Source organism: Squalius cephalus (assembly GCF_949319135.1).
Source record: "Squalius cephalus genome assembly, chromosome: 16".
Lineage (NCBI taxonomy): Eukaryota > Metazoa > Chordata > Actinopteri > Cypriniformes > Leuciscidae > Squalius > Squalius cephalus.
In genome coordinates this window covers 22,350,580-22,364,709 of record NC_137137.1, presented here as the reverse complement: position 1 = coordinate 22,364,709, position 14,130 = coordinate 22,350,580, and the positions used below count along the sequence as shown (strand labels likewise).

Here is a 14,130-nt window from a genome sequence, read left to right as displayed (position 1 = left end):
CTATGAAGCACTGCAAATGATGGAATACACACACACACACACACACGCACACACACGCACACACACGTATATGTACGTGTGTGTATTTTTATACAGGTTTGGTTATACTTGTGCACGGTCAGAAAACAAGGTACTAGGGGTGGAACGGTACACAGACATCACGGTTCGGTACGAGTTTGGTACAATGGAGGGAAAGCAAAACAAAAATGCAGAAGGCAATTTTTTTTTTACTGTGCATGTCTCAGGCTGTACCACCAAAGGAAAATAAATGTCTAATGTCCTTGTATTTTTTATAAAGGCATAGAACGAGTTTATTTGTAGTGCATTGACAATAGTTTTATATAATTAGTTTATTAATTAAATTAATAAAAAGACAAAAATACCTTGAGATATGTTTGGTAATTGTACCTGAATGAATTTAAAATTAATTTGCTATATTTCAGATCAATATATTTGTTTTCCTTAAAATTTTAATAAACACTAACTTTATTCTCATCTGAATTATAAATAATTCATTTCTGTATAAAATAATACTACCATTAAAAACACATTTGGTTTTCTTTTTTAATCAATGAGAATATGTACAAAAATAAATAGATTAGTGCTCGGTTTGAGGACAAGAAATGAAAACCAATGCAATATGATGAATCTCCAAAAGATGGCACCGACAGACATTTTTAAATGCGGTTGGATGTGTGTGTATGTGTGTGTGAGAGAGAGAGTGACATGGTGACAGTTGTAGGTTACAGTTTGACAAAAGCACAATGTTGTGTATTATTGCGAGTGTACACAAATATAAGTAAACACTTTGCAGTTTGAATGATGTCCTGTATGAACAAAATTACGGAGTATGTTTTTATGTTTCCACTGTTCGATCGCGCCCGCGCCTCTCTCTCTCTCTCTCTCTCTCTCTCTCTCTCTCGCGCGCGCACACACACACACACACACACACACACACACACACACACACACACACACACGCGCGCGCGCGCGCGCGCGCACACACACACACACACACACACACACACACACACACACACACCATATTCCCGCATTGCAATCTTGACATCGCAGATTCATTATCTGTTCATTATAGCCGCAGAGCTTCAGAACTAAGGCGGAGCTACAGATTATGTGTCCCTAAGAACCCGCGTATCTAACAGTAGTTCCGCATTACATTAATTAATTTGCACGTGGGTTTTATAAATTTTTATATCGTGTATTCTCCGTGTGTATTCATGCACCGAACCGTTACGCCCGTACCGTTTCGGTTCAATACGAATACATGTACCGTTCCACCCCTACAAGTTACTGTGCAGGTACAATGTTGTTCCTAGGGGTACAATTATGTAGCAAAAATGGCTACAACGATTTAGGTTTAGATGTGAAAGGTACATTTTGTACCTTGTGAAACTTTTCTTTTTTTTTTTTTTACACTTTAGCTCCAACTAGAATAAAGTATGGCTGTTTTTTTTTATTAATATGTGTTAGTTCATGATAACATCAAGACACCACCATATTAAGTTGTTTTAAATGTTACAAATATATTTTGTGGGCATGGGCTTAGGCTACATAAGATTATATGTATGAATATAGCCTATACATCACCATCTCTTCAGCCTATCCTGTCTGTAAAATACGCCAAATGTTATTTCCAAACATGTTAATGAATTTATTAAATATTTTTAATAATTGTTAATGTTTGTTGTAATGTAGGCCTAGTATTCATTTTTTATATAAGTGTCATCACTTATATAGTGAAATATTATTACTAGTGAGGATTTTTTATTGGCCCTCACTAGTTAAGTTTTTAATTGGTCCAAAACTTGTTTTGCAAATGTTTCTGTGATGGTATGTATAGGTATAGGGGTAGGGGTTGGGTTAGCAATAGAAAATATCATTAACCTGATATGAAGCAATGGAAGTCTATGCAATGTCCCCACTAATATAGTGAAATGTGTGTGTATGTGTGTGTAGTTTACAAAAATATAATCAATGTTTTTAAATCAGTAGTTTTATATTTCTCCATCATTTTCTATTCTTATTGTCAATTATGTCATTCGAATGCTTCATGGAATTGTAGTTATTTCCCTCATTAAAGTTAAGTACAGTCTTGAACTTTTGACTTTTAGTAGGATTTTCAAATACTTTTTTGCTTCAAATCAAAGTTTTTAATGTTGCGAATCACCTCGTAGCTGGTTGATTTGGTGCATGGCTTATAACTCCTTAACAAAGACTTTTTAAAAATCTCTATGGGAAAAAATTATTGGGAATAATACTTCTGTCGCACTCTATGGCTAAAACAAAGGGAGTGTTGGAAATACCTGTTTGGAAGCAGTCATCGGTTTTTCAGGTCCGTCAAATTTGTTTCCGTGCAGAATGAAAATGTGTGGCAGTTGGGTTTACTCACTGATAAAACATATTTTCTCATGACTATATACATCTGATAGTTAAGCATAATCGGAGTAAGATTGCACATACAAAAGCATGTGGTTTCCACGGTTTACATATCTGCTCTCCTTTTATTTCCTATTCCTTTATTGTGCATCTGTCTCTCTTACTTTGACTCCTCCTCTGATCTCCCTGCTTCCTCCACTCTTTTAAAATGGATATAAGGTCTCAGTTGATTAATTTGAAAGACTGGTTCCTGGTGCCACACTCTTAGTATTGTGTTGGCCAGATTCATTCCCTTACATCCCCCTTTACTCCTCCATCTTTAATTCTCCTGCTTCACCAATTACCCCTGATAAGCCCTCACATGTGACAGGTGTACCCTTTTGAAGCGCACATGATAAATACCAATATTTGTTAAATGAACACAAAGAGGATCATGTAAGTCATACGGGATGACATGCCAAGGAAAGGTTAATAAAACCGTTACATGATGGACTGCAGAGGGCCCGCAGCAAGACAAATACAGTTGCCGGCCCTCATAGAGTGAGACTTCCAGGTGCCTGCTGTTATCTTGGTGTAGCTGCCATATAAGACTGAATGTGCAATGTAACGTGAAATGAGGGCATGTAGACCTTAACGCTGGAGAGCAAATGATACAGCTGAGTTGGGGCTACAGCAAGGAAAATGGAAAATTCATGACTACCAGTCCAAGTTTTGGATATGCCCACTCAAACTATTATTCTAAAATAAGTCAACATACAATAAAATAAAATAAATGGAAAAATGGGATTAATGCACCAAAAATGTATTATTTAATAAAATAATTAACTGATACAGCTGTTAGGATTGTTACCCACTCACGTACCTCTGATCAAATAACTCCAATTCTTTTCCAATTACATTAGCTTCCTGTTTGTTATCGTATCCATTACAAAAATTTTAACTCACCAACAAAGCTCTTCATAATTTGGCTCCTCTTTATCTTTAAGATATTCTTCAATTGTATACTCCTTCATGTTCTTTGACATTATCTTTGCAGAATCATTGACGGTTCCAAATTTCAAGTTGAGTTTGTTCGGTGGTAGGGCTTTTAGCTAGTCTGTTAAAAGGAATTGGATTGACCGTCGCTTCTCTATCGTCATCGTGTTAAACCCGCCAATAGCGCGCCAGATGGATAAGCCAGTTTGTGATTGGTCCCCGCAGATTTGTAACGGAAGCAGGATAGAAGAATGTACAGGTTTCCAACCTCAGCTGCAGGGCGAAATCAAATCTCCGGCAGATCGGGCTGGGTTTACCCAGTCTAGCTTTTAGCTGTTCAGCACCAAAATGATGTAATTCTTTACCACTGCACATTTGCCAGCTGGATTCTATTTCCTTTTTTAAAGCTCAGATTAAAACTTATATGTTTAGAATAGCTTTTTTTGACATTTAGTGAAAAGTGATTGTTTGATTTGTTTGATCTGTATGTCTGTGTTTTTGCATAGCTTTGTATTTCACTGACATGCTTTTATGCTGTATGGAGTCCTTGAGTGCCTTGAAAGGCACCTATAAACTAAAGGTATTATTATTATTATTTCTTACTGATACACCACAGCAAAATATATAAATAACTGGCTTAAAACTAAAATAAGACTTTCTGGCTAAGACTTTTTTCACGGTACTATATATATATATGTGTACAGTATATATGTGAAGACTTAGGATGCAAAAGCCGGTACATATATATATATATATATATATATATATATATATATATATATATATATATATATATATATATATATATATATATATATATATACAGTGCAATGCATAAGTGAATACACCCATGCTAAAGTTGACTAAAAAGAGGAATAAAAAATCATATTTTGGAAATTGAACTTAATGCCTTAATTTAAAAAATTAGGAAAAATCCAACCTTTAAGGACACCAATTTTCTTTGTGAATGAATAATGTATCGTAAATAAATAAATGTTCTTCCTTAAAATACATGGTGCATAAGTGAGTACACCCCTATGTTAAATTCCCATAGAGGCAGGCAGATTTTTATTTTTAAGTATTTTTTTAATTTTTTTTTTTAGGATACTATGCATCCTGATAAAGTTCCCTTGGCCTTTGGAATTAAAATAGCCCCACATCATCACATATCATTCACCATACCTAGAGATTGGCATGGTTTTATTTCAGTTAGCCTAATAGCTAGTTTGATTTGCATTGAGAGATGATCTTATGGAAAGTACCCCATGCCAATCTCTAGGTATGGTGAAGGCTATGTGATGATGTGGGGCTATTTTATTTCCAAAGGCCAAGGGAACTTTATCAGGATGCATAGTATCCTACATTTTTTTTTTTTAAATACTTAAAAATAAAAATCTGCCTGCCTCTATGGGAATTTAACATAGGGGTGTACTCACTTATGCACCATGTATTTTAAGGAAGAACATTTATTTATTTACGATACATTATTCATTCACAAAGAAAATTGGTGTCCTTAAAGGTTGGATTTTTCCTAATTTTTTAAATTAAGGCATTAAGTTCAATTTCCAAAATATGATTTTTTATTCCTCTTTTTAGTCAACTTTAGCATGGGTGTATTCACTTATGCATTGCACTGTGTGTATATATATATATATATATATATATATACACCGGCACCTCCACATTCTGCCAAGTGCTGCTGTTAAATCATGTCATCTCCCAGAAGCATAGGAAGAAAAGGCGTGTCACCCACCAACGCACAGCACTGTGGATAGAGTGGGGGGTGCACTCAAAATATCACAATAGACCTTATTCAGAGCAGCAGCATGACAGGTTTGAAAGCGAGGCTGTGAGGGAGACTTACCGTGTTTTCAATGGCACCCGCTGTAAAAAAAAAACACACACACACACAAAAAAAAACCTATAAAGCCCCTATAGTACCTAGATATTTGATAATTTTCCACAGCTCATGTTGTCTGGAGTTTTTTGTCTACTGTCTATTTCTTGGAAAGATGTTTTTGCAGTGTTTTGTCAGCAAAACAATCCAAAAACACCATTAATCCATTAAATAGCAGTACAACTCTCTGAAGAGATGCATGTCTATCTCGCTTTCATTCCCGTTTAAAAATCTAAGATGGCGCTGCTGCGAATAAGGTCTATAGCAATCAATATTTTACTCTTCTTATTTCCATGAGTTGGGGTAGCCTCTGGTGTGAATGGGGACGATTTGAGGGTATTGATTGTTGGTTTGCTCTTAGCTGTTCTCTGGCATGTGGGTATTGTAAATGCAGCGTTTTTCACAGACAGGGGCATTTGTTTTTCCTTGCTTGAGGGCAGTAAGATCCCGAGCTCTATTGCCCTCTCAGTCAAACTGTCAACCTGCTTGTAACACTTGCTGTCATTGGGGAGTACCTGCTGTTACAGAGTATATTAAAGCAGCAAAGAAATTGATCAAGAGGTTGTTGTAGCCATAATATGGCTTGCCACTTTTATCATTTTGGATGTCTACCTCATCTAACACATTCAACTCATCAGGTCATTACTAGAGATTACAAGACTTGAATCGAGTGTGTTCAATGAGGAAGACATGCAAAATGTGCAGTGGTGGGGTGTCCCCAGGACAGGTTTGAGAAGCACTGCTCTATGGCAAGGGTGCAGGATAGACACCCTTACCATATGGTTACACTACTCACGAACTAGCTTGAGTTGAAGGGACGGGATCTCTGAGAGCATCTGAAATCTTTCAACCCTTCCTCTATACTTGATGTTTAATCAAATGTTGTCTTCGGCATCTTCATTCATGCATGTTTAGAATAGCAATGCATTGCATCTCCGTACTGTTATGAATCAGTGTTTTTATATCTTGAAGTGACTCATCTCAAGTAGTTCTTATCTTCTGCTAGTAATATTCTTCGAGGCCGTGGATAATTATATCTAATGGAGTTGCTCACGATGTTCCTCAAGGGTCAGCTAGCCTTTTTCATCTCTCTTTCCTTCAGTTGGTTGCTACGAAAAGATGCTTTATCTTGTTTGCATCTAATGATATCTTCGAACTAAAGTAGAATCCTCTGTAAAGTGTAATACCTTGTTAAATTAATGACCTATTTCAGCATGATGTGTGCATGTGAATACATCTATTTAAGTGGTAATGCATTCTTACGCATATATGTTTTTAGTCATTGTAAAATAGGTAATGCTAAGCAGTGCTACAGGGCCTTGCTTTGGCCGCTCTGAAAGTTGACAGCCCCTTCGCAGAACTACTTATTAAGAGTTTCTCTTTGATGGTCCTTAACCCCGGAGGTTTGACCACCTCTTCTGAACAGATCTGAAGTGTTAAGCAGCTTTTTCATCAGCTCAGAGAGCGAGAGAGAGAGGGAGGCTCAGACTTATGATTCATAATACAGGAAACATTAGTGAACCGATTTTGTGTACAGAATTTAGCATAAGTAGAGGGTTGAATTTAATACTACGCACAGTCATCATACAGGACTATAATGGCCCGGAGCAGTCAGAGGCTTAAACAACAGGAGAGTTAGTTTAGGGCCGAGGACTCTGAGTCTGTAATTCCAGCCGAACCCGAGCGAGTGTGCTTCGCTTAAGCTCCCAAGATGGTGAATTATAGGCTCTTCCTTCATCCTGTGAAGATGTGGCTTTTTGTTTATGGTTCCCCTGTAAGTATTGATGTAAACCCTCTGTCTGCCCTCAAGCATTTTATTGAGAGGGGAAATGAAGGAGAGATTGGATGGAGAAGGAATGCTTGTTTAGGTTTTGCTTGAATAAACCAGAGTCAGATGGGTTTGCAGGTTGCAATGGATGCGTGCAAGCAGTGCGGACCGACATGCTATCAGTTAAAGCTCTTTGCCGCTGTAGGGTAGTATGAAGGGAGCAGATTGCCTGTTCGCTCTGTTGCTTTCGGGGATCCAACAAGCACAAACATATGCTTTTTGCTTTCTTTTGACATATGAATGCAGCATGTCACAGATGTTCAGTTTCTCTTCATCTACTTGTACACATGCCTTTATAATTGATCAGAAATCTCTCCTCTGATCAAGTGAGCTAAGGAAGGATGTTAAGTAGTATCAGTTAAAGAAAACAAATGCAATATTCTTTATTTTAGATGATAACAATACATTGCGATATACTTTATGATAAGTAATGCATTACTAAGTAATTAATTACTGCGATTTTGATTACTTTGAAAAAGGGAAGTGATTTAAAAAGTGATTTAATTGGTTACTTCTGATGTAAATGCATTTTGATGTTAAATACACTTTTGTTTTATATAGAATTATTTATATACAGTAATTAATGCAAAGTCTAATGATAAAATTTGTTTTTAAATGTAACTTTCTCCCTGTAAATACTTTGGATAGTTCAAGAATAATTTATGCAGTTTTCTATTGTTTATTTGAAAGAATTAAAAGAACAGTTTAATGTCTATCCTTGTATTGTTCAACTGGCCGAGGTTGATATGGGATTTAGAATGCAATTAGTAATAAATAAAGCAATACTTTTTAGAGAGAGTAATTACCCTTTATGTCTGTGTGTGGGTTTAGCAAAAATCTAACCAATGAAAAGTAATAAAATGATCTTGTAACTCCATTGGATCCTCAAACTCTCTGTACAACCTCATAACTCCACCAACCTTTATTGTGAATGAAGTGCCGCACACATTTTGGACCGTCTATGCTTGTTTGCAATGTAAAGGTAAATAAAGAACTGGTTCTTTGATTAAGTACAGCATTTTCTTTACTCAAGAAACACTATTAAAGAGCTAATGTTTTATGTATTTTAATTTGACGAGCGGAGTGTCTTAGTCTTGCATTTGTCGTCGAGTTAAGCCAATACTGCCTTAAAAAAGCCTGCCCAAAGCACTTCATCTTTAATAACATGGTTTTGATTTTGGCCAAATGACAGAAAAAAACTGAGTGTCCACATAGCTACAGTAAACTTTATAACCTGTAAGTTGATGAAAACATAATGCGAAGAACTGCCTCAGACTGCCTCTGTTCTTCTGACGGACAAAACACTCGCTGGTCAAAAACCTTGTAACTCCATTTGAGCTTGATTTTGGTCAAATTTGAATGATTCAATGACACATGTCAGTGTCTGACCAAAGCAGCATTTTTGGAGGTTTCCGCCTGACAGGAACTATGTTATTTATTTTTATTACACAGCTCTGTGGAATACTTGATTCTGATTGGTCAATAGCGCCATCCAGCGGTATGTTGTTCCCAGATAACAACCGCTCAAAACAGATAACGCAGGCTCATCCGGGTTACTGAAGTCAGCAGCGCTATACGCATGCTAGGAATGTTTTTTTTGGTGAGCTAATAAAATATTAAAACTCAGGCGAATCAATATTTTGTGTACAGTTATTTAATTATGCCATCCAGTATCGTGGCCTCGCTCTCTCTTGTTTCATACAAACGCTGCTGCCATTTTGTTTTGCACTATTGTTTTGTACACTGTTGGATTATGAGATACAAACAGGTATGATTTTAAAACAGTTTAATCTGAAATCAATGTATCTTATCCCCATAATTATTTATGTGGCGAAATTTTGTGTAATAAGTGGTATGACTGTATACTGTATCTCTTAAATCTCTTCTGTATGTCAAAATAACCCCCTTCAGGCTGATCAAGACCCCTCCGCTTCTCGTCGGGGTCCTCATCACCCTGTCGGGGGTTATTTTGAGAGAACCACCGGCTGGATGTACATTATCCCTTACATTGCAATTATCATCATAATAAAAAATATATAAAATCATGCCTTGATTTGCCTTTTTGTTGTTTTGTTTGTTATTTTATAAAAGAGAGAGAGAGAGACTCAATACTTTATTGATCAAATGAGAATCATTGATCGTTTCAACCGGTATACAGAGGTAGAGAGATCTCTGTGCTCCATAGAGTGTCTGTGCTTGTTAGACTACTGAAATTTTGGTCTTGTGAAATTCACATCAAAGTGAGTTGTTTTTTTTACGCATCCCTTTTTCTCACCTTTTCTTCTCTCTGTAGGCAACATCAACGGGTGCACACTGAATTACTACTTCTTCCTCCTGGCCGCCATTCAGGGAGTCACACTCCTGGTCTTCCTCATTGTGTCCGTGAAGTATGACAAACAGAAGCCCAGAGCAGGGAACCACAGGCAGTCTCTGGCCAACTCTTGACCCTCTTCATCATCAGCCAAACTCTCACCTTCACCATTCCTCAACCACCAACCATGTGACAAACTTTAAGCCTCTTAGTATTTGGAAAATGAGGTAGGGTTTAAAATGTTTGACTCAACTTGAATCCCCCTGTGTTTCCTAGAACTGGCCATTCTGTTGCCACCTTTAAACACTTGAGACAATTTGAAAGAAAACAAAACTTACGCAATAATTAACTAAAATATTGTGTATGAAATGGTTGAAAATGAGGATATTCACTCCATCAGCGAACTGGATTATGAAATGCTTGTTTGTTGTAGTGTGCCGTTTGAACAACACTTATTCACAATTTGGGATTTTTGTTGTTTTGACTGCCAACGATATTACTGAATTCATTTATAAATTGAAGGTGGTTTTTAAATTGTTTACGATGGGTTGTATTACTAATTGCCAGTTTGAATTGAATATTTATTGAACCTTTTATTTTTTGTGGTTTATGCTCAAAAAGGTAAGACTGTTCCTGTTCAAATTTATTTAAAATGGTATCTCTCTGTGGTACTTAAAAAAATAAATAATTTAACGATAAACATTTTTTAGGCACCATTTGTACTGTATGGTGTATCTTTGGTCACTTTATTCATTTTAAATGATTAATACATACAGTACAAATTGGCTGTATTTTGAGATACTGTTAATAATAATCGGCTGATGTGAAAGTGGTTGGCTACTCCTACAGTATCAAATGTGTAGCCAATGAATCACAAGGAACCCATATAGTTATTGTTTGAACATCAGTGTGAAGTAGTTGATAAAAGTTGCATTGCAAAAGACTTGAACCTTTTTTTTTTTAAATAAATAATCAAATGCATAATTGTGTCCTTAACAATGTGATTACATTTGTAACTTTGGTACTAAACCTGTGGCATTACAAGCTTTTCTTACTTTTAGATATTTTATCAGGCATTAGTTTTCCATTAGCTTGTTTTTAATCATTTTAATTATAAGTTGTAAAGCCAGACACTTCATCACTCTTGTAATATGAGTGTATTATCTGAGAAATTATGAATTTGCACAAAGAGTGCTAATATCATGACGCATGCACCTTTACAGCAAGAATATCTCTGCAAATGCAAATGAATAGTGTTTCCTTTGGAAACACCCTCATCTTGTTTGTAATGATTCATGAACTTTTTAAGATTGCATTAAGTTTTTTGATGAACAACAAACCTCAAGCTCAGATTGTCGTCAAAATGAGGTTATGTACAGTAGTGAAATCACTTTGCACTAATCTCAAGCAAAAATCACATTTATAATTGAGGATTTAGAACCATGAATTTTACATGCAGGCTTATGATACATACTTGTATACCTCAAATTCATACATATCATCATGCTGTGTAGAGGGAGTCTTGCTTGATGTCATTTGTATGCACATTTTGCAACGACATCCCTTTTTGCTGCGGTTTTTGCCAACTAAACTAAGTCTGCTGTCTTCGCTATGACAACAAACTACAAAATACAACACTCCCATTATGCTTCTATGCTGGTGCTTTTTATGCGTTTTCACAAACAGGTAGTTCTATGACATTTGAGTTGCACTTTTTCAGCAGTTACTCCTCGTGCCTTCAATGACAAAAGTTGCTCCACACGACTGTTGCAACTGATGCAATTTTTTTAATCTCATCCTTACACTTTTACATTAGGTAGTTCAAAACAAGAGTGATCAAAATCCTCTTAAATGTGTTTTGACAGACAGTATTAACAGTACAGCCGTTTGAATCTGAGATCAATTTGGTGAAAAAAACGTGCTAGGAGAAAAGGGCATCGTTCATTTTAACTGGGCATAAGTAAATACTGGTTTAAAGCTTTTTAAATATGTAAAATGATTCTGTTTTCCCCAAAGAGTCTAAGATCATGCAATGCAAAATTTTCTAAAACACATTTGAGTTTGTGCAGTGAAATTGTGATTTTTTTTTTCATGCTTTTGTTTAAAATTCGTTGTTGTTGTTGTTGTTGTTCAATAAAATGCATCTGACCTATAGTGTTTGTGTGTCTGTGAGAGAGCCGTTTGAAAACGAGTCGCCCGTTTATTACAGCTTTCATTTTCCAAGCTCGTATGCAAACCTTGTGATCTCTCACATTCAATTGCATTTGTCTGATTTCATCAGACGAGCGTGAAATCAGAACATCATCACTCTTCACCCAAGCATATCTAGAATGACGAGTCGTTTCCTAAGACTGTGACCGCCAGCGAGCTGTTTGAACTCCACTGCTCTTTTTCTTCCTCACAGTCTGAGTCAGACTGTTGACACAGCCTATATATTTCTACCGCCTCCATGTTTTTTTACAGTGTTGTGCTCTATTAAAAAGCAGAAGAGCTGAAGGCGTAAGCACAGTATATCAACGATGGATGCTTGATGTGACTCTGTAAGGTCAGTGTTCCTAAACATGACCCCTCTTGTCTTGTAAGAGAGAAAGATGTCTCAAAACAGGATTGCCTATGTGCCTTATCTTGAAAATTTCGAATATCTCTTAATACACCATTCAACATGGCAAGTCTTCGACATGGCAAGTCTCCATATATATATATAGATGGATAGATGGATATACAGTAGAGAGGGATTGTGATGTTAGCATGTTTGACCTTTGCTTACATCCACACAGTACATCTGGCATGGCTTACTGCGTTTCACATTTGATCTGAGACATTGACCTCACAGATATTATGTTCTTATGAGTGCAAATGCCTGTGAACCATAAAGCTGCTCTGTGGGATATTGTAAATGTGAGTATTGTACATATACCAGAAGGTGAGAGGTCAAGAGACGGTGTCATATCAGCAGGGCATGAACAAACATGACCTGACCTTCTGCTGCTGTACAGGGGTGTGTGTATGTGTGTGGACAGGACAGAAACAGGATTTTCTTATTGATCCTAAATCAGTCCTTATACTTGAATTTATAGGAAATATGATTACCATATTAATAGAATAACTACAATCCAACGGTTGGCAGCAAACTAGCTAGCCCCTATTGAGCGAGAGAGTAATTTCGGCTAATTCTGTAAACCTTTTACTCATTCTGGCATATTTATATCAGCAGCTCTGCCATAAGAGAAAGTGTGGTGGTCAACTTCACATGTATCTTGATAATCAGTCACATTATAGCCTTTATTGCTGTCAGTGTTGTAAAACAGTCAATCACGGTGCTGTCTTATTTGGAATGCTGCGCCCTCCGGAGGTCGCCTTTGTCTGTGGCTTTTCATTTCTGCTTCATTTCAGAAAAGTAACCATTGCATTCCAAAGTAAGAAAGAAATGACAATAATTTAATGTTCACAAGGAATAACAGTACATTTTATAATGGTTACTTTACTGAACTGAGACAACCTCAATGACGTATGCGGCTGTGACCTCTGAAGGGCACAGACTTCCAAATGAGACAATGGACCCTTTTCACATTTCCAGGCGTTCTCAGAAGCAGAAGCCATCATAGTTGTGTAAACTTCTAAAGTGGTGAATGGAATCTACAACAAATATATTTTTTGCATTAATGCATTACCATTTGCTCGAGTAGAAAAGAAAAGATTCCACTATATTGTTTTTATGACTTTCCAAAAGGGAATTTAGAAGAGATATAGTGACATACAATAGTATATTTTTTTATAAGTGTACATAATAGTAAGACTTAATAATAAGACTTAGAATGTGAAAAGGGTCCATTGATTGCAGATAGGCCTACCATAGAAAATTAATCTTATCTGTCAAAATTGCCAGTGGCTTCTTTTATAAAGGCTATTTTTTCTCTAAAAATGTATAAATCCAAAATGAATGTTTAAAGGTACCCTGGTAATCCAGAGTTCTCACGAGAGCACAAGTTGAATTTGTCGAGTAATGATGCTCATTAAATATGCCTCTCTATCTGAGCTGCACCAATCACATCGGGTTATCTGATATAGGCGGGCCAGAGGCGAGATGACGACAGCGCTGTGACGTCAAAGTCATTAGTAAACATTGCAAGATGGCTATGGATGAACACCAGTTGTTTGAAACGGCTTTGGCCGCTACAACTTTTTCTCTAAAAGAGGAACAGAAGACGGCGCTCGAATCGTTCCTTTGCAAGAAGGACGTTTTTGCTGTTTTGCCGACCGGATACGGTAAGAGTCTAATCTACCAGTTAGCTCCGCTGGTAGCTAAACGATAACTTGTTGTGATTGGTCGTAGTGTTATCCAATTGCGTGCAGTGAGATTTTCAAATGCATGCTTGGTGCCGCCCCTCGAGCTGGCGCGATTTTCATTAGTCGACGCCAGACCATTAATCTTTTAGATTTAGGTCTTGATTTTCAGGCTAGTTTAAAGGGGTAATTGGATGCAAAATTCACTTGTAAATGGTGTTTGCATATAAATGTGTCTTTGCAGTGTGTGGACACACCATCATACAATGAAGAAAATCCATTCGCTTTTTTTTTTTTTTAATAATCAAAAAGCTTAAACACTCTCAATAATCAAGCCGTTTGAATTTTCTGAGCAATATGACATCATATTGCTCATGCTCTGCCCATGACCACTGATGGACTGTCCCGTATTAGCATATTTCCGCCCTCAGACAGTTT

The 14,130-nt window shown here is 36.7% G+C and overlaps 1 protein-coding gene across 1 annotated transcript in view; it reads left to right on the top strand.

The window, feature by feature from the left end:
* Positions 1–11,292, top strand: part of slc15a4 (solute carrier family 15 member 4) — a 71,452-nt gene extending 60,160 nt beyond the window's left edge. Inside the window, exon 9 of the mRNA XM_079896798.1 lies at positions 9,391–11,292. Within this exon, the coding sequence (XP_079752924.1) occupies positions 9,391–9,542 (152 nt within the window). The 3' untranslated portion in view covers positions 9,543–11,292. The remainder of the gene's footprint in view (positions 1–9,390) is intronic.
* Positions 11,293–14,130: the final 2,838 nt, after the last annotated feature.